Raw genomic sequence first — 20,856 nt, forward strand, 5'->3', positions numbered from 1 at the left:
TTAGGAAGCACAGAGAAGACCAAACAAGAACTCAAGTAAATTCGCACCCAGACACATTTTTAAAATGTCTGAACTAAAGAGAAAAGAGAAAATCTGAAAAAGCAGCAAGAGCCGTGCCAACTAGTTACACACAAGGGCACCCCCATACGATTATAAGCTGGTTTTTCAGCAGAAACATAGCAGGCCAGAAGAGGGTGGCAGGATATATTCACAGTTCTCATTCAGAATTGGAGAGATGGTTTCCCAGGCAAACAAAAGTTAAAGGAGTTCATCACCACTAAACCAGCCTTAAATGTTATAGAGACTTCTTTAAGCAGAAAAGGCCATAGTTAGAAGAAAGTTATGAAAGAAAAAAAAAAATCACTGGTAATGGCAAACATTGGTAGACATGTAGAAAATGTAGTGGATCCATCACTTATAAGGCTAGTATGAAGGTTAAAGAGAAAAGTAGTAAAATCTGTATCTACAATAGTTAGTTATGGGATACACAAAAACATGTAAAATAGGATGCCAAAAAAAGTCAGCAGGAGAGTAAAACACAGTGCTTTTAAGATGCATTCAAACCTAAGTGACACTCAACTGAAAAGACTACTATATACATAGGTTGTTATATATGAGCCTAATGGTAACCAAAAACCTACAACAGATGCACAAAAAATAAAGAGAAAGAAATCCAAATATAACACTAAACAAAGTCGTCAAATCACAGGAGAGGAACAGAGAGGAACTACAAAACCAGAAAATAATGAAGAAAATGGCAATACATACCTATCATCAGTAAGTACTTTTAAGTGTAAATGGACCAAATGCTCCAAACAAAAGACAGAGGGTAGCTGAAAGGATAACAAAAGCAAACCCCCTCTATAGGCTACCTATATCACTTCAGATGTAAGGACATACACAGACAAAGTGAAGGGATGATAAAAGATATTCCATGCAAATGGAAACAAAAAGAAAAATAGACTAGCAATACTTAGACAAAACAGACTTTACAACAAAGACTGTAATAAGAGACAAAGAAGGACATTACATAATGATAAAGGAATCAATTCAACAAGAGGAAATAATTATACAAATCTATAAATATCAACATAGGAGCACCTAATATGTAGAGCAAGTATTAACTGACATAATGGGAGAAAGTGACAGTAATACAATAACACCTCACATACATCAATGGACGACAGATCATCCAGACAGAAAATCAACAAAACAGTAACCTTCAAGGACATATTAGACCACTTTGACTTAATAGATATATACAGAACATTCTTTTCAAAAACAGAATACATGTTCTTCATGTATTCTGGGGCACATGGAACACTCTCCAAGATAATCATGTTAGGCCACAAAACAAGTCTCAATAAATTTAAGAAGACTGAAATCATACCAAGCATTTTTTTCTGACCCAATAGTATAAAACTAGAAACTAAAACAAAACTGGGAAAAAACACAAACACATCAAAGCTAAACATGTTCCTAACAATCAATGAGTTGATGAAGAAATGAAAGAAGAAAACAAAAAAAATACCTTATGACAAAAATCAAACACAATGTTCCAAAATCTATGGGACCCACCAAAAGCAGTTTTAAGAGGCAAGTGTAGGGGCACCTGGGTGGCTCAGTGGGTTAAGTGTCTGCCTTCAGCTCATCACCCCAACTGAGCTCAGCATCTGGCTCCCTGCTCAGTGGAGAGTCTGCTTCTCCCTCTGCCCCCACTCGTGTTCTCTCTCTCGCTCCCTCACTCTCTCAAATAAATAAATAAAATCTTTAAAAAAAAAAATAAGAGGCAAGTTTATAGAGATATAGGCCTACCTCAGGAAACAAATCTCAATCTAACCTTACATCTTAAAGGAACTAGAAAAAGAAGAAATAAAGTCCCAAGTTAATAGAAGGAAAAAATAAAAATCAGAGCAGAAATAAATGACTCTACTCAAAAACTAATAAAACAAATCAACTTAGTAAAGTAACAGGATACAAAATTAATATACCAAAATCTGTGTTTTTTTTTTGAGGGCAGGGAGGGGCAGAGGGAAAGGGAGAGGGAGAATCTTAAGCAGGCTCCACACCCAGCGTTGAGCGTGATGTGGGGCTCAATCTCACAACCCTGAGATCATGACCTGAGCTGAAATCAAAGTCAGATGCTTAACCAACTGAGCCACCCAGGCGCCCCAAGAGCTGGACACTTAACCGACTGAGCCACCCAGATTCCTCAGTCTGTGCTATTTCTATAATATCAAACTATCAGAGAAATTATGAAAACAATCCCATTTAGAATTGCATCAAAAAGGATAAAACACTTAGGAATAAATGTAACCAAGGAGATAAAAGACCTGTACTCCAAAAACTACAAGACATTGTTGAAGAAACTGAAGAGGACACAAATAAATAGAAAGATATACAGTCTTCACAGATTGAAGGATTAATGTTATTAAAATGTCTATATGATCTCTAAAAATCTACATATTCAATGCGATCCCTATGAAAACATCAATGGCATTTTTTTTTTTACAGAGTTAGAACAAATTATCTTAAAATTTGTATGGAACCACAAAAGACCATGAAGAATCAAAGCAACCATGAAAAAAGAGAACAAAGCCAGAGGTATTGTGCTCCCTGATTTCAAGATACACTATAAAGCTATAATAATCAAAACACATAGTATTGGCACAAAAACAGACACACAGATCAATGGAACAGAATAGAGAGCCAGAATAGAGAGAAATAAACCCATACTTATATGGTCAATCTGTGACAAAGGAGGTAAGAACATACAATGGGGAAAAGACAGTCTCTTCAATAAATGGTACTGGGAAAACTAGAGCTACATGCAAAAGAATGAAACCGGACACTTTCTTGTGCCATATACAAAAATCAATTCAAAATATATTACAGACCTAAATATAAGACCTGAAACCATGACTCCTAAAAGAAAACACAGGCAGAAAACTCTTGGACATCTGTCTTACCAATATCTAAAAAACAAAATGAATGAAGAAGCAAAACAAAATAGAACAGACTCATAAATACAGAGAACAAACTGGTGATTGCCAGAGGAGAGGGAGGTGGGAGGAAGGGTGAAACAGTTAAGGGGATTAAGAGGTACAAACTTCCAGTTACAAATAAGTCACAGGGGTGTAAAGTAGAGCACAGGGAACAGAGTTACTAATAATGTAACAACTTGACATGATGACAGATGGTAACTAAACATCATGGTGATCATGGTGATCTGTATATATACACTGATCAGATCATTCTGATCTGATCAATGTATATATAAAAGGGAATTATTATATAACATACCTGAAACTAATACTGTATTCCAATTCTACTTCAATGAAAAAAATTTAAAAATACTTAAAGAAATCAGCAAAGTCAAGGCAGAAAAGTGACGTGAGACTGTCAATTTTACCAAAGGATAATAGAGTAAATGAAGGAGACGACGAACTGGAAATAAAGCAGCAAACACAGAGGGAGGGGAATCTGAATTATTTCAGAGATAAAAAAGAACAGAACTCCATTATTAAAACGTGGTCATTTTTAGCACTTTCAGGAGACAGTACAGTTTAGTGCTGCTATAATCCTAGGCTTTGGAGTCAGACCTGTTTGGATACAAAAATCTACCTTGACTAGTTACTAGTTGTTGATCATAGGCAAATAATTATCCTGAGCCACTGTTTTCTCCCTTGGTGGGCTGTTGTGAAGATAAAAACAGAAAGGGAAATGTAGTGAAGCCTTTAGAAAAACATCTGAATTGTAGAAAGTACTAAATAAACAGGAGTTACTGTTAGGTTCATCTTGCCAAGACTTTGCTCACATAATTCCTTCAGCTTAGCCTCACTTCTTGCTTTTCTCTATTCGCTTTGAGAAACTGAGCATTCAAATGTTATCTCAATTCAAATATCATCTCTGGATCTAAACTACATATAAGTCTCTTTATTTGATCTTATAATTTATACATACTGGCCATTACAATGTTTTTCATATTGTCTTATGATCTCCTTCTATCAACCCCACCAGATGATACTTAAAAATTTTTTTTTAAAGATTTTATTTATTTATTCATGAGAGACAGAGAGAGAGGCAGAGGGAGAAGCAGACTCCCCGCTGAGCAGGGAGCCCGATGAGGGACTTGATCCCAGGATCCTGGGATCACGACCCGAGCTGAAGGCAGACACTTAACCAACTGAGCCACCCAGGCGCCCTGATATTTTAAATGTCTTGAGAGAACTTTGCATTCCTAAGCACATAACATCAGTCAATATCTGTTACTCACTTAGCTGTGTTATAGTTAGTAGTTGGTGTGTTTCTTTTGCTACATTTGACTTTTTTCAGGACAGGGACTATGAGGTATCCCAAATCCTCATAACTGCAACTGTACTTACATGAATGCAGAGCTAAAGTCCCATCACAAGCTGAAATGTAAAAATGTAATTATAAATTCAAGAGAGATAAGATAGAAATATTTAATAGTCTAGGGGCGCCTGGGTGGCTCAGTCGTTAAGCGTCTGCCTTCGGCTCAGGTCATGATCCCAGGGTCCTGCGATCGAGCCCCACATCGGGCTACCTGCTAGGCGGGAAGCCTGCTTCTCCCTCTCCCACTCCCCCTGCTTGTGTTCCCTCTCTCACTGTGTCTCTTTCTGTCAAATAAATAAAATCTTAAAAAAAAAAAATTTAATAGTCTAGTGGGGGAAAAATCTGGAAAATGCCCATGGCTGAGATGCTACTTTGGTACACTGGAAATGGAAACTATAGGTGTTGCTTACTTTTATTAATAAGACCCCTAAATTTTGCACTAACCTGACATGTCACTAGCATTCTTGCTGAAACACTAATCAAAATAGCAGAAAAAAGTTATTTTAAAAAGAAAAGAGAATAAAATAACTAAATATAACTCAAAAAATCTTTCTCCAAAAGAAACCTATTTACTAATAAAAGCAAAGTTATTTACAGTAAGTATATTTATATAAAACAAAGTAAAAAGAACCACAAAAGACCCCAAATAGCCAAAGTGATCTTGAAAAAGAAGAACAAATCTAGATATGCTCCCTGACTTCGAGATACAGGACAAAGCTATAGTAAACACGACAGCATGGTATGGCATAAAAACAGACACTTCAGTCAGTGGGACAGAATAGAGACCCCAGAAATAAACCCATGCTTACATGGTCTAATTAATCTTTGACAAAGGAGGCAAGATTATACAATGGGGAAAAGAGAGTCTCCTCAGTAAATGGCGCTAGGAAAACTGGTCAGCTACATGCGGAAGAATGAAATTCAACCACTTTCTTACACCATACACAAAAATAAACTCAAAAGATATCAAAGACCTAAACGTGAAACCTGAAACCAAAGAAGTCCTATAAGAAAATATAGGCAGTAATCTCTGACATTGGCCTTAGTAACAATTTTTCTAGACCTGTCTCCTCAGGCAAGGGAAACAAAAGCAAAAATAAACTATCAGGACTACATCAAAATAAAAAAAATTTTGCACAGTGAAGGAAACAATCAACAAAAAGAAAAGGCAACCTACTGAATGGGAGAAGTGATTTTCAAATGATACATTTTTTTTTTTTTTAAACTTTATATACAGGGATAGAGAGAGTGCATGCGAGATGGGGGGTTAGGGGCTGAGGGAGAGGGAAAGAGTATCCTTTTTTTTTTAAGATTTATTTTACTTATTTATTTTTAAATTTTTTATTTGTCAGAGAGAAAGAGAGAGAGTGAGCACACAAGCAGGGGAAAGGGGCAGGCAGAGGGAGAAACAGGCTCCCTGCCGAGCAAGGAGCCTGATGCAGAACTTGATCCCAGGACCCTGGGATCATGACCTGAGCCAAAGGCAGAGGCTTAACCAACTGACCCACCCAGGCACCCCAGATTTATTTTAGAGAGAGAGAGAGTGCGTGAGCGCTGAGCAAGTGGGGGGAGGGGCAAAGGGAGAAAATCTTCAAGCAGACTCCCCGCTGAGCATGGAGCCCAACGAGGGACTCAATCTCACAACTTATGAGATCATGACCTAAGCCAAAACCAGGAGTCAGATGCCCAACCAACTGAGCCACCTAGGTGCCCCGAGAGGGAGAGAGAATTTTAAGCAGGCTCCATGCTCAGCGCAGAGCCCAACCCAGGGCTTGATCTCACGACCCTGAGATCATGACCTGAGTTGAAATTAAGAGTTGGACACTTAAGTTACTGAGACACCCAGGTGCCCCTCAAATGATATATCTAATATCATCAGGGAAAAGCAAATCGAAACCACAATGAGATATCACCTTATACCTATCAGAACACCTAGTAACAAAAAGACAAATAGCCAGAGTTGGCAACGATATAGAAAAAAAGAACCCTCATGTACTGTTGATGGGAATATAAATTGGTGTAGCCACAGTGGAAAACAGTAGAGAGGTTCTTCAAAAAATTAAAAATGCCATACGATCCAGTAATTCCACTATTGAGTATTTACCCAAAGAAAACAAAAACACTAATTTAAAAAGATATATGCACCCCGTGTTTATTGTAGCACTAATTTACAACAGCCAAGATATGGAAGCAACACAAGTGTCCACTGATAGAGGGAGAAAGATGTGCGTATGTACACAGACATACACATACACACAAATGGAGTATTGTTACTCAGCCATGAAACAGAGTAAGATCTTGCCATTTGTGACAATATGGATGGACCTAGAATATATGATGCTAAGTGAAGTAAGTCTGAGAAGACAAATATCATATGATTTCACTTATATGTGGAATCTAAAAAACAAAACAAATTAGAAACAGACTCATAAATACAGAGAACTGGTGGTTACTTAGGGGAGAGAGATGGCAGGATGGGCAAAATGGGTGAAATGGCATGGGAGTTACAGGCTTCCAGCTATGGAATGAATAAGTCATGGAGATGAAAGGTACAGCACAGGAATATAGTCAATGGTACTGTGATCGATGCTAACTACACCTGTATGAGCACAGCATAACATACAGAGTTGCGGAATCACTACTTTACACCCGAAACTAATATAACAGTGTGTCAACTACATGTCAATTAAGGAATTTAAAAAAGCAAGGTAAAAAGTACATTTGAAAAACTGCTATTTGAAAATAAATATATATCTTTATCATTTTCTCCCTTCTTACCATGATGGATTTCATATTCTTTGGTTCCTTGTCCTTTAAATACTGCTAGACATGGCTGAAACACATACAGATTACTACAGATGTCTGGTGCAGAGGAACAGTCAAACTTACCAACCTAGAGAATTCAAATTGATGAAAACAAAATCATACGCATTCATTTTTTTAAATATTCATAAAGGAATGACATTGCTCTAACAGTTTCTAAACAGAAATTAACTGGCCATGAAAATAAAAGATAGAAATAATTAATTTACATTTAACACTGAAACTCAATTTTAGTTAAGGAAAAAAAAAAAAAAAAGCCTTTTAGAAAGTTCAAAAACCTGAGAAAATTTTCCAGAAAATAGGAAGTTGTTTAAGAAATCCACTCTTTCGGGCGCCTGGGTGGCTCAGGCAGTTAAGCGTCTGCCTTCAGCTCAGGTCATGATTCCAAGGTCTTGGGATTGAGCCCCTCATTGGGCTCCCTGCTCCAAAGGGGGCCTGTTGCTCCCCCTGCTGTGCTCTCTCTCAAATAAGTAAATAAAATCTTTAAAAAAAATTCAAGAAATCCACTCTTCTAAAAATATAGGGAATATTTATATAAGCTTGGAATGCGGGAGAGAGAAACGTTTTCAGACCCTAAAAGCAGAAATAATAAAGCAGGGCGCCTGGGTGGCTCAGATGGTTAAGCGTCTGCCTTCGGCTCAGGTCATGATCCCAAGGTCCTGGGATCCAGTCCCACATCGGGCTCCCGGCTTGGCGGGGAGCCTGCTTCTCCCTCTGACCCTCTCCCCTCTCATGCTGTTTCTCTCTCGCTCGCTTTCTAAAAAATAAATAAATAAAATCTTAAAAAAAAAAAAAAAGAAATAATAAAGCAAAGCCTGACAATTTCATACACTGTAAGGGAAACAGCATAAAGAATACTAAGAGGGAAATAATAAACCAAGAACAAATATCTGAGGATTTCAGAGGATCCACTAAGAAATAAAAGATAAATATCCTATCAGAAGAGAGAAAATGGGCCAGAGACAGAAAATAGAGAAAAATCATGATTTGTTAATAATCACAAAAAAACTTTTTCAACCCCACCAGGAAGCAAATAAGTGAAAATGAATATTATTAATATATCACTTTTGGCTTATTAGAATGGTTATTAAAAAATTGGTAATACCATGGCTGGCACAGGTGTGGAGAAATGGTTACTGACATGTTGTAAGAATATAAAATGATATAAACATTCTGGAGGACACTGGTAATGAGGACAATTTAAGAAAAAACAACCTTGGTTAAAAAAATTCTTCATATTGCATTTTTAGAGTATGTATTCTTGATATAAAAAATAATGCAAATGATGTTAATAAAAGAGGATTTGTTAAACAACTATGGTGTAACCATATAGTGAAATACTACCTAGACTTTAGGGAGGATGATATCTCTAGGATGATAATATCTATATCATATGTGTTTAGTAATGTATTTAATATATTTATATATATGTATATATTTACCATCATCTCTAAAGACCAAGTAGTGCTTCATATACATATATATACATCTACATATATACATATTCGTATACACAACACACACATATATATATACACATACACAAACTAGCATATAAGAAAATATCTGATATTGTCAAATGGATAATTCTACACAAGAGAATACAGCAGTTCCCCCCTTATCAGTGGTTTCACTTTCCACAGTTTTGGTTCCCACTGGTCCACCTGTAGTCCAGAAGCATATGATTCTCCTTCTCAGGCACTCTCAGGTCAGGAGTAGCTAAACACCACGTCACAGTGCCTACGTCATTCACCTCACTTCATCTCATCATGCAGGCATTTTACCATCTCATATCAATTTACAAGGGTGAGTACGGTGCAGTATAGTAAGAGACCATTCTCACATAACTTTCATTATAGTATATTATTGCAATTGTCCATTTTGTTATTATTGTTAATCTTTTACTGGACCTAATTTATGAATTAAACTCTATTATGGATATGTATGTATAGGAAAAAAACAAGTATATATAGGGTTTGGTACTATCTGTGGTTTCAGGCATCCACTGGGGGCCTTGGAACATTTCCCCTGCAGAAAAGAGGGACTACTGTATAGTGAATCCATTTTTGGGGGTTTTTCTTTTTGTTTTTAAAGACTGATTTATTTTAGGGGGAGAGAGAGAGAGATAGAAAGAGAGAGAGAGGGCGAGAGCAAGAGCGGGGAGAGGGGCAGAAGGAGAGGGCAAGAGCAACTCAGACTTTACACTACTAAGGGCAGAGCCGGACATGGGGCTCAATCTCATGATCCAAGACCTGAGCCGAAACCAAGAGTTGGACACTTAACCGACTGTGCCACCCAGGCGCCCCTATAGTGAATCCATTTTTATTTAAAAAGTTCATAAATAAAGTTACAGGTATGTCTGTTATAATGGCCATTACAATATGCATTTATGTACACACATATCCCTATGCCCACATACTAAAACATATGCAAAAAAAGTTTAAAAAATTACACAGTAAATTTATAGTAAATTTATAGTAGGGCTATTAACAGTTGTGAAAATACTAAGTATTTTAATTTGTTTTTGTGCTTATTTATATATCCTAATTTTTAAACTATGAGTACAAATTATTTACATAAATAAGAATTTTAAAAAGGGAAAGATATTTTTCTATGGTATGTCATTCCAGAAAACTGTCTGATACAGATATATCAGATGGCATCTACTAAAGAGAAATGAAAGTTAACTGTTTTCAGATATCACTGTAGATTTTTAATAGAAAAACAAAATCACAACAGAAGAACAAAAGCACTTAGGGGTTTCTTAACCTAGAATTTCAAATAAACATTTTTATGTTACCTAAAATATAATTTTATATATTAAATTAATAAGAAAGCACACTAGCAGAAGGCTAGGCAGAATGCATTTTTCTTACTTGAATATGTTCATTTTTAAGTAGAGTTTTTAGTTTCTTCAACTCAGGATCATTGGAATTTTCATGTTTTCCAAAATTAAAAAATATGAGCCACCGATGATGAGCCAACCGATCCTTAGAAGTGATAAAAATAATGTCAGAATCAAGAAATTCTAAGGGTTCTATTCTTTATTTCTTTGACTTAAAGTTAATTTTAGCCACCATACCCATTACTTCAAAATACTGCCTAAAATTCAGACCCATTTATGCTTATATTTTGTATTTCTTTGGAATAATGCTATGTAAATCAATCCTATATTAAAGGCTAAAAATCACTAAATTATAAAATCCAAAAGCAGACAACTGTTCCAAAAAAAATACATAGTTTTAATGATATATAGCTAAAAAGTTGGGGGTAGAGAAGTAAGCTTTTTCAGGTTTAGCAGAGTTGGATAGGGATATAGACTTAGCTCTGGGATCACTGAGTAGAAAAGAAAATGATTTTACTACAAACTGAGTATTTCTAAAGCTGCTTCTTAGTTCTCAGTGAACAATATAAATAGTTCTGTAAGCAAGAACATAAAAGTCCACATAAGATCGAAAGCTGCTTTGTGATCAAAATCTTTTTTTTGACACTCCCACTGAGGCCCCCATTCAGGACTGGTTATGTTGTCTTGAACTCCAGACCCACCCTAAAGTTGCAACTCCAGCAATTAGAGTTTAACCTAGAATAGCTAACATATATACATTAATATATAAAATCCTCTGAAACTGCTTTCTAATGATGAATAAAACAAATGCTGATTTTAAAATGTTAAGACTTGAAATGTTACCAACATTTACTACCATTTATTATTATTAACAGAAATATTACCTCTAGTGTGTTTGCCGAAAGTAGTTCAAAATCTGGAAGATTATGCATTATTTCCAAATATATTTCTTTAGCATCCAATGAATTAAGGAACTAAAATAAGAGAATCATATTGTAATCTTTTAATCAACATCCATTTGTGTCTTTTTTCCATAGAACTCTCTTAAGAAAAAAAAATCACAAAAGTTAAAAACAGTTTTTGAGCTATTTATTCTAAATGTTTTTTAAAAAGTATATTTTGGCAATTAATAAAAAATTGTGTAACAGGGCTGTTTCTTAAAAATATTGATGTAAAATTAAAATTTCATTATCTGGAATTTTCTTTTAATTGTGGTGTGCATTCTATAATAATCCTCACAATAACCTGGAGTAACCTCTGAATTATTGGGGAAAAAACTGTATTATGTTCAGAGCAACTTTAATGCTCATCATGTTTTGCAGGATGCCAATGCTTTACAAACTTTTAAAAGAATTATTAATTAAAACACTAGACTATTTGATGACCCAAGACACTGCATACCCTAACCAATAACTAGTAGGAATTCAGAACTTATAACTGGAAAATTGGAATACTCTTTATTATAGAGGTTTTCAGAAATAGAGTCCAAAAACCTAAGCACCTAGGGGTTTGGCAGAGTTAAACATCCTGATAAAGACCTTATCTTAAAGGTTTAAAACACAAAAGTGAAAAAGGCACATCTCCTTTCTAACAAATTTCCTTTATTTCAGTCCATATTTTATCTTTAGCATATTTTTCTCACTCTCCCTGCTCATGTAATTCTCAAAGAAGCAGGTGTTAACAACAAAGAATAAAGTAATGGTCACATCAGGAAAATGTATTTGGGGGTTGACAAAACAGAGTTTAATTATGAACCACCTATGCCTGATCATTCAGTATTACTTGAAAGGCCTGAAACTCCATTAAAAACTTATAGCAACTTCCATGGTATTCAGAGCTTAATTGTGCCCAACATGAGAATAACCAAATGGAGAGAAACAATGGGTATAACGTAAGAATAGAAAATGGTTTTTCTTAAGTTTCTATTCTTAAAACTTGTTTTTGTTCTTTTTTCTTAAATCTTTAGCATATTGTTAAAGATCTATATGAAATATTTTCTGTTACCAAAGGGCTTAAAAGGCCCAAAGTACTACATGCCATAGTACTACAGGTCATTGACATCAGCCACATTTATTAGAAAGATTTTATTACATACTCCTGATTATTTACTCCGGTTCTAGTGGTAGAACCTCATTATAAACCTGTTTGTCATAGAGTAAAAGTAAGAGTAGTTACACTTACAAAGGATACTGTCTAACCTCTGAATTTCTTCCTTCCTCCCTCCCTTCCTCTTATTCTTTATACACAGAACATGTCCCCTATAAAATGTACATGTAAATCACTTTTAAAAGGTGTAATGTGGTGAACATTTCTCAATTATAGAACATACTAAATCAGCTGGGACAATAACTCTCTGCCTCAAAATAACCTAATTATAGCACCCAGAGTTTTCTTTATACCTAATGCAAAGTTACATACCTTTTTGGGGGATTACCTCCCAATATGTGTTTGGAGAGACAGCGTTTTAACAATTTAATATAACTCCACTATATTACAGTCACTTCACAATGAATCAGTTTATTACAGATTGAAATTTTTTTCATTATCGATGGAATACAAAAAAAAAATACTGGGTACTTTTTTTTTTTTTGGGCGGATAACCACAAAATTACCCTTGATAGTATACTGGGTTTTAGAATAACATTAGGATATGAATGGTGTAAAATGCTGTTGTAAATAATACATCCCAAAACAATGGGGCCACACTATAATGATTCACTATACTATAATGATTCACTATACTATGTGGACTTTTATCTACTTTTCTTCCCAATTACCCAGTACAATTCTGTCCACAGTAAGGGCTTGGTAAATAAATGTTTGCTGAATATACTGACTAGGAAAGAGCGAAGAGATGGATCTCCTCAAATGGATGTCAAGTATTACAACTGGAATTTACCTGGGAAAGAGAGCGTTTAAGGAAGACATAAACTACATTAAGACATACAAATAAATGAACTCACATTCCAACAAAACAAACCATTAAGCAGAAAAAACTGCCACTGGAATAAACAAGGCACGATTTGCCAACAGCGAAAATGGAACGGACTTTCAGAGATAACCAAGATGTTTATATTAGACCGTACCTTTTCTCACCCAATTCAGTTTGAGGAGACCAACAGATGTTTTACTTTTCTAAAAACTTGAATGCTTTTAGAAGCGACAAGGACCATTCAATTCATCACTCCCTGTAATTACACTTCCAGTATTACTCATTTATGTCTCCTAAGATTGCATCTGAGTTTGCAGTTTTATATCAAAAAGCAGAAAGATCTCACTAAAATATGAGACTGTAGTACTGAAGACAAGAACTTCTATTAAGGGAACAGGCATGCTCATGAACTGTGGGACAATATAAACAGAAATTTTCTATAGGGGCAATCTGGCAAAACAAACTGAAATTAAAACTGCCATGGCTATTTCATCTAAACAGGTAACTAAAGAAGTGCACAAAAATGAACAAACAACATTGTTCATTACAACATTACTTATAATCATGAAAAAGTAGGTGAGTTAAATACCAAGGAGGACTGATTAAGTAACTAAGTATGTCACATTTAGTGAATGGATTGTTACTTAGGGATTGTTGATTTATCTATTTATGTGTATGTTTAGCTCTAGCAGATAGCATATAATATACATAGGCACTATATATAGTGTCCACTTCTGTGCCAGATAATCTTCTAGGGATTTGAGATATAACAGTAAAAAATATTCAAACTTAAAAATGCATTGTGGGAGAAAAATAAAAATACAAAGATAATATATTAGTGTATATTATAAGGTGATAAATGCTCTAGTAGCGGTAGAAGTGGATTTTAGAAAGAATTTAATGACAGAGCCACAGATTCTCCCAATGTAAGTTATAGAATATAAGAAAAAGAAGAGTCAACAATGACTCTAAGGTATTTGACCTGAATGATAAAGGATGGATTTTTTTATCAGCTGAGATAGAGAAAACTGTGGGCAGAGCAGATCTATGGGAGAATATCAGCGGTATAGTTACGGAGATCTAAGTTTGAAAAATCAGTTAATATCCCAGGGGAGATGTTGAATAGGCAGCAGAATATGTATGTCTGGAGTGGACGTCAGAGGTCCGGGCCAAAGACAGAAGTGGAGAGTTGTCAGCATGAAGTCATAATTGCACGTATATGTAAGTAGAGATCTGGAAGAGTATTTACCAAGATTTGATGGTGCTCATCTGTGGGTGATTTGGATTTAGAAGAATTTTGCATCTGTCTTTATACATTTCTATACCCATGTATGAATTTCTATAATGAGTATGTGTTATCTTTGTCAACATCAAGAAAGCAGAATTAAAATACAGAAATAAAAACTAATGAAAGTTTGTCTTTTATTATTTTCTTTTGAGGTTTCCTAGGAACCTATTCAATATCCCATTATTTATCTTAGCTCCTTGATAACTAGCTTGAACCTCAGTCTCCTCATTCACAAAATTAGGGAGATGAACCATACAGATTTCCAAACTGAGTTTACAACCAGAATCTAACAGGGTGGTTTAAAAAAACAAATACTGAGTCCCAGCCAAATGTACTAATGATCTACATTTTAACATTAGAAAATATACACATAAATGGAAACCAATGAAAATTCATATAACCTAAGAATGTTTCCCATACTTCTGGGGTGTAAAGGGTAATAGTTTCTACCATTATAAAATAATCCTTACAAGCAGATCTTACCATTAAACAGAATCCCCAAAATTAAATACTTGTTCTAAATAATAACATGTTTATTGTAAATGGATTCATTTCCTTGTTCACTGTTTATAAAATGATGTATTATGTTTGAATGTATGTATTCACATATATATAAAGAAATTAGTAACTCATACCAAAACACTGCTTTTCTCTTTGTTACTTAAGGTGGCTCCAGGAGGAAAATAGGCAGTAGTACTTGTTGTAATATCCAAACTTTTACAAAGGTTGTCCTGGGTGGCACAGTCCATCCATCCTACATTAACAAGACCATCCTACAGTGGAAAGAAACAAAAAACAAGTCATGTGTTGAGTAAAAGAGAAAGTTAAAGGAATTTAGCTTTATTTAGAAACCCCCAACTTTTCTACTGTAAATTTAAAATGTTTTTTAAAAGTTTACACAAAAAATAAATGATGCAGATAAAATTGGTCTAATAGATATAAAAATTTTACCTAATATATGCAGAAAACATATTTTTGAGCACACATAGATCTTTCACGATTTTCATAACTGATAAACTCCCAGGCAGCAAAGGGAGCTCCAATGAGTGTTAAAGTATCAACAACATACAGATTATATTCCCCAACCTTAGTATGATGAGAGCTAAATATACAACAAAATAACAACAAAACAAAAACAGTAAGAAATAAAGTTTGGAGGTGACACCAACACTAATATGTACCTCTTTGATTAAAGAAGAATTCATAATTATATTACAGGATATTTAGAAGTGAACAACAATGAAAGCACCATATGTCAAAATTCTAATTAGTTAGGAAGAAAAGTTTTATAGCTATGAATATATTTATCAAAAAAAAAAAAAAACAACCTTACAAATAAGTGAGTTAAGGAACTACAAAGAAATACTTAGAATCAATTCTTAAATGTCTTTCTTAACATGGCCATATGGCTTTACAAAATAATTGATGCTTACCAACATGCCACTGAGCCTGAGTCGTGTCTGTGAAGTCAAACAATCTAGAGAGGAAAAAAAATTATGACATAACTTTAGCTTTATTAAGTCTGTACTTTCATTTGCCTTCCCCCCCAAACTACCATGTTGACTCTAAGGCAACTGACTGGACTCCACTGGTAAATAGTGACACATACACTAGGTAGATACTGAGGCCAAAATCTCATTCCACACACGCAAACACACATGTACGCACGCATGCATGCACATATTTTCCCATTTTCTCGCTAGTTTCCCAGGATTTCTAGCTAAAGGGAATCTCTTTAGGATCTTCCTCTCAAATCTCTGCTCCTATCAACAATCCCCTTGATCCAATGAGATCCAAGATCTCATAATTTTGGAGAAATAAAATGTAATGGCTCTATCTGATAAAAGTATATAAAGAATCTTTAAATTTAAAATACAACACAGTCTTTTACTTAATTTTAATTCCAGTAGTTAACATACAGTGTTAGTTTCAGGTATACAGTACAGGGATTCAATAATTCTATATAGTGCTCATCATAGCAAGTGTACTCTTTAATCTCCATTACTTTTTTCACCCATCCCCCCACCCACCACTCTGGTAACCGTTAGTGTGTTCTCTATACTAAGAGTCTATTTCTTGGTTTGTCTCTTTTTCTGACTGACTTATTTCACTCAGAATAAAAGTTTTTAGATCCATCCATATTGTTGCCAATGGCAAGATTTCATTTTTTATGGCTGAATATTTCATTATATACATATATGCCACTTCTTTATCCATTCATCTATTGATGGACTTTTGGGCTGCTTCCATAATTTGGATATTATAAATAATGCTGCAATAAACACAGAGGGATATAGATCTTTTTGAACTAGTGTTTTCATATTCTTTGGGTAATTACCCAGTAGAGGAATTACTGGATTATATGGTAATTCTATTTTCAACTTTTTGAGGAACCTCCATATTGCCACAGTGGCTACACAAGTTTGCATTCCCACCAACAGTGCATGAGGGTTCCTTTTTCTCCACATTCGCACCCACACTTGTTTCTTGTGTTTTTGATTTTAGTCATTCTGATAGGTGTGAGGTGTGAGATGCTCAACATAACTCATCATCTTTCATGTGTGTTGGCCATCTGTGTGTCTTCTTTGGTGAAATGTCTATTCATGTCTCCTCCCCATTTGCAAATTGGATTGTTTTTTGTATGTGTTGAGTTGTGTAAGTTCTTTATATATTTCCCCATTCCATACATTGCCTTTTAGTTTTGTTGTTTCCTTTGCTGTGCAGAAGATTTCTATTTTGATGTAGTCCCAATAGTTTACTTTTGCTTTTGTTTTCCTTGCCTCAGGAGACATATCTAGAAAAATGCTGCTATGGCTGTTGTCAGAGAAATTACTGCCTGTGCTCTCTTCTAGGATTTTTATGGTTTCAGGTCTCACTTTTAGGTCCTTAACTTCATTTTATTTTTGTGTATGGTGTGAGAAAGTGGTCCAGTTTCCCCAACACTATTTGTTGAAGGGACTTTTTCCCACTGCATATTCTTCCTTCTTTGTTGTAGATTAATTGACCATATAGGCGTGGCTTTTTTGGGGGGCTATCCTGTTCTATTGATCTGTGTGTCTATTTTTGTGCCAGTACCATACTTTTTTGATTACTAAAGCTTTGTAGTATATCTTGAAATCTGGGATTGTAATACCTCCAGTTTTGTTCTTTTTCAAGGTTGCTTTGGCTATTTGGGGTTTTTGTGGTTCTGTACAAATTTTAGGATTATTTGTTCTATTTCTGTGAAAAATGCTATTGGTATTTTGATAGGGATTGTAGTAAATCTAGAGATTGATTTGGATAGCATGGAGATTTTAACAGTATTTTTTCTTCCAATCCATGAGCATGGAACATCTTTCCATTTGTTTGTATCGTCTTGTTTCTTTCATGTTTTATGGTTTTCAGAGTATAGATCTTTCACCTCTTTGGTTAAGTTTATTCTTAAGTATTTCACTACTCTTGGTGTAATTCTAAATGGGATTATTTTCTTAATTTCTCTTTCTGCTGCTTCATTATTAGGGTATAGACATGCAACAGGTTTCTGTATATTGATTTTGTATCCTGCAACTTTACTGAATTCATTTATTGGTGCTAGTAGTTTTTGGTAGAGTCTTCAGGGTTTTCTTTACTAAGTATCATGTCATTTGCAAATAGTCAAAGTTTTACTTCTTTCTTACTGATCTGGATGCCTTTTGTTTCTTTTTCTTGTCTGACTGCTGTGGCTAGGACTTCTAGTACTATGTTGAATAAAAGTGGTGAGAGTGGACAGTCTTGTCTTGGCCCTGATCTTAGGAGAAAAGCCCTTAGTTTGTCACCATTGAGTATTATGTTAGCTGTAGGTTAGTATATGGCCTTTATCATGTTGAGGTATGTTCCTTCTAAACCTACTTTGTTCATGAATGGATGTTGTACTTTGTCAAATGCTTTTTCTGCATCTACTGAAATCATATGGTTTTTATCTTTTCTTTGCTGATATAAAGTATCACATTGATTGATCTGCTAATGTTGAACCACCGTTGCATCCCAGAATTAAATCCCACTGGATCATGGTGAAATGATTTTTTTAATGTATTGTTGAAGATTTTTGCATCTATGCATCTATGTTCATCAGAGATATTGGCCTATAGTTCTCTTTTTTTTTGTGGCGTCTTCTGGTTTTGGTATCAGGATAATGCTGTCCTCATAGAATGAATATGGAAGCTTTCCTTCCTAAAATACAATACAATCTTAAAATAACTTCTTCACCATTTTCATGAAAATCCTTAAATAGGAATGCTAGGATACAATGAGACAGATTTACAAGCAAGGGAACTGTAGTACCACAGAGCCTATAAAGAGAGGTAAAATCAATCTACCTGGGGTGAAAAGTAAAAGAATGTCAGAAAGTTAAAAAGTTTTTCTTAATGTGTGGGTGAACAGAAATCTGTGCATTAGGCCAAAATGAAACAAACTCCCTCAATGATAGACTAATTTAAGGGTTATTTTTGCTTGAAGGCAATACCTTCCTAAGATGGGCCTTATGGGATAGGGTGAGTGGTTGATTTTAGCTGTAAGGCAATTCGTTCTCAGTTCAGCAGCATGAAGTTGATAGGTAAAGTCCGGGTTAAAGACCCATGTTGGGATTAAACATATGAAAATGTGTTAATGAATTGGGGGTATTCTGTAATAAGGGGGCTGATTTTTAACCAATCTCATTGTTTGAACAGAGTTTAATAGTTTGTGGTTTGGTCCCATAGAGTATTGAATTCTCAAATTAATTTACTCGTGGAAAGGTTCCTAGAAATGGAAAACTGTCATCTTCAAATATCTTAAAAGGCAACATGTATACATTTTTGATATGTTAAGTATGAGACAAAGTCCATAATACCAAAAAAATTATTTTGGGAGGGTTACATCTGTCAGCAACTATTTTTGCAAACTGCCAAATACACCTGTGGTTACCTGAAGGTACTAATTATAATGAGAATTATTATGCTGAAAAACTTGTCCACCAAAGTCATAAATGAATTTTTAACAAATTAATAATTTTATAACTTAGGTGTAAATTAATAAAAAATGTAAGTATTCATTAAATAAAAAATTGTAATTGAATATAAATTGTAGCATGAAGTACTGAATAATCAATTATAGTGGCATACTTAAGACTGACAGCTAGTCAAAGGGTACAAACTTCCTGTTATAAGATTAACAAGTTCTGGGAATGTGATGTATAGCATGGTGATAATAACCAATAATACTAGATCATACACTTGAAAACTGCTAAGAGAGTAGATTTTAAATGTTCTTACCATGAAAAAGAAAAGGTATTTATGACAGGATGGAGGTGTAAGCTGATGCTATGGTGGTAATCATTTTGCAATATGTAAGTGTATCAACAGGTTGTATACCCTGAAGTTACATAATGTTATTTCAATAAAAAAAAAAATCTCAATAAAAAAAAAAGACTGGCACCTAAAAATTAAATACCTTGGTTTGTTCATCATAACAAAATAACAAAATTACCTCCTCCTTTGGAACAAAAAGTGATCAGCCAGCCAACACCAGCAGCAAAAGCAGTTTGTATGGAGTTAACAAAATTTCCTTAAAAGAAAATAAAGCAAATTTCTGATTATTATTGGAATTCAGGAATTCATAAAAATCCTCCTGAAGTATATCAAATTCCTACATTGATTTTCCATTGTTTTCATCATCTAAAATCTAAATTCATTATTTCATTAAGAAAGAAATTGGTGACGGGGCGCCTGGGTGGCTCAGATGGTTAAGCGTCTGCCCTCGGCTCAGGTCATGATCCCAGCATTCTGGGATCGAGCCCCGCATCGGGCTCCCTGCTCAGCAGGGAGCCTGCTTCTCCCTCTCCTTCTGCCTCTCTCCCTGCTCATGCTCTCTCTCTCTCTCTCTCTATCACTGTGTCTCAAATGAATAAATAAAATCTTTAAAGAAAAAAAAAAGAAAGAAAGAAATTGGTGACTAATTGGTAACTAAGGCCCCTGTGATCTGAGCTTTGTCTACCACCGTACCCCACTGCCCATCTTTTTGTTAGATTCATGGCGAAGTACTGCTAGTTTACCAAGTTCACAGTGATCTCTGAAGGCTTCCTCTTCATTTTCATGACAGATTGGGTCTGACTTCATTCAAAAAGTATTTTCTAATCCTTCCACTTTTCCCCATCTGAGTTCTTTTATATTCTTCACATTTCCCTAAGATTGCCTCTATCATAATAGTTACTACACTGCATTAATGGTTTACTAATGCCTTCCTTCACAGACATAACTTATATTCAGTGAATGATGTGAACATCTTACTAGATGTGAATACTATCATTTCATGGGTATCAGAGTATAACCCACCTAAAGTCATTTGATCAATCAGAAGTCTAAGATTAGAGGAAAGAGTTTTTAAACTTAAAATTACACTAGATAGGCAGGAATTGACTGCCATACAGTACAGTTATGAAAGCAATAAAACACTTGGTTAACTAAACATTCAATTGCACTTTGAAAGCTGCCATTACACCTAGCATCACATTGTATTCATTTCCCACATCTTAACTGTTTTAGTTTCTATACAAATATGATTCATTTGTTATAAATACCAACTATTTAGCAGAGCTCAGGAAAAATCACTAAATTCCCT

The 20,856-nt window shown here is 34.9% G+C and overlaps 1 protein-coding gene across 3 annotated transcripts in view; it reads right to left on the reverse strand.

The window, feature by feature from the left end:
• DNAJC10 (DnaJ heat shock protein family (Hsp40) member C10) overlaps positions 1-20,856 on the reverse strand; it is a 52,821-nt gene that overhangs the window by 13,808 nt on the left and 18,157 nt on the right. For all 3 annotated transcript variants that reach the window (XM_035007592.1, XM_035007594.1, XM_035007593.1), the window contains 6 exons: positions 19,726-19,803; positions 15,678-15,721; positions 14,880-15,017; positions 10,909-10,998; positions 10,056-10,169; positions 7,135-7,249 (listed from right to left, as the gene is read on the reverse strand). In XM_035007592.1, coding sequence (XP_034863483.1) covers positions 7,135-7,249; positions 10,056-10,169; positions 10,909-10,998; positions 14,880-15,017; positions 15,678-15,721; positions 19,726-19,803 — 579 coding nt within the window. The remainder of the gene's footprint in view (positions 1-7,134; positions 7,250-10,055; positions 10,170-10,908; positions 10,999-14,879; positions 15,018-15,677; positions 15,722-19,725; positions 19,804-20,856) is intronic.

The sequence above is a fragment of the Mirounga leonina genome, unplaced genomic scaffold (assembly GCF_011800145.1).
Source record: "Mirounga leonina isolate KUSES-001 unplaced genomic scaffold, KU_Mleo_1.0 Mir_151, whole genome shotgun sequence".
Classification (NCBI taxonomy): domain Eukaryota; kingdom Metazoa; phylum Chordata; class Mammalia; order Carnivora; family Phocidae; genus Mirounga; species Mirounga leonina.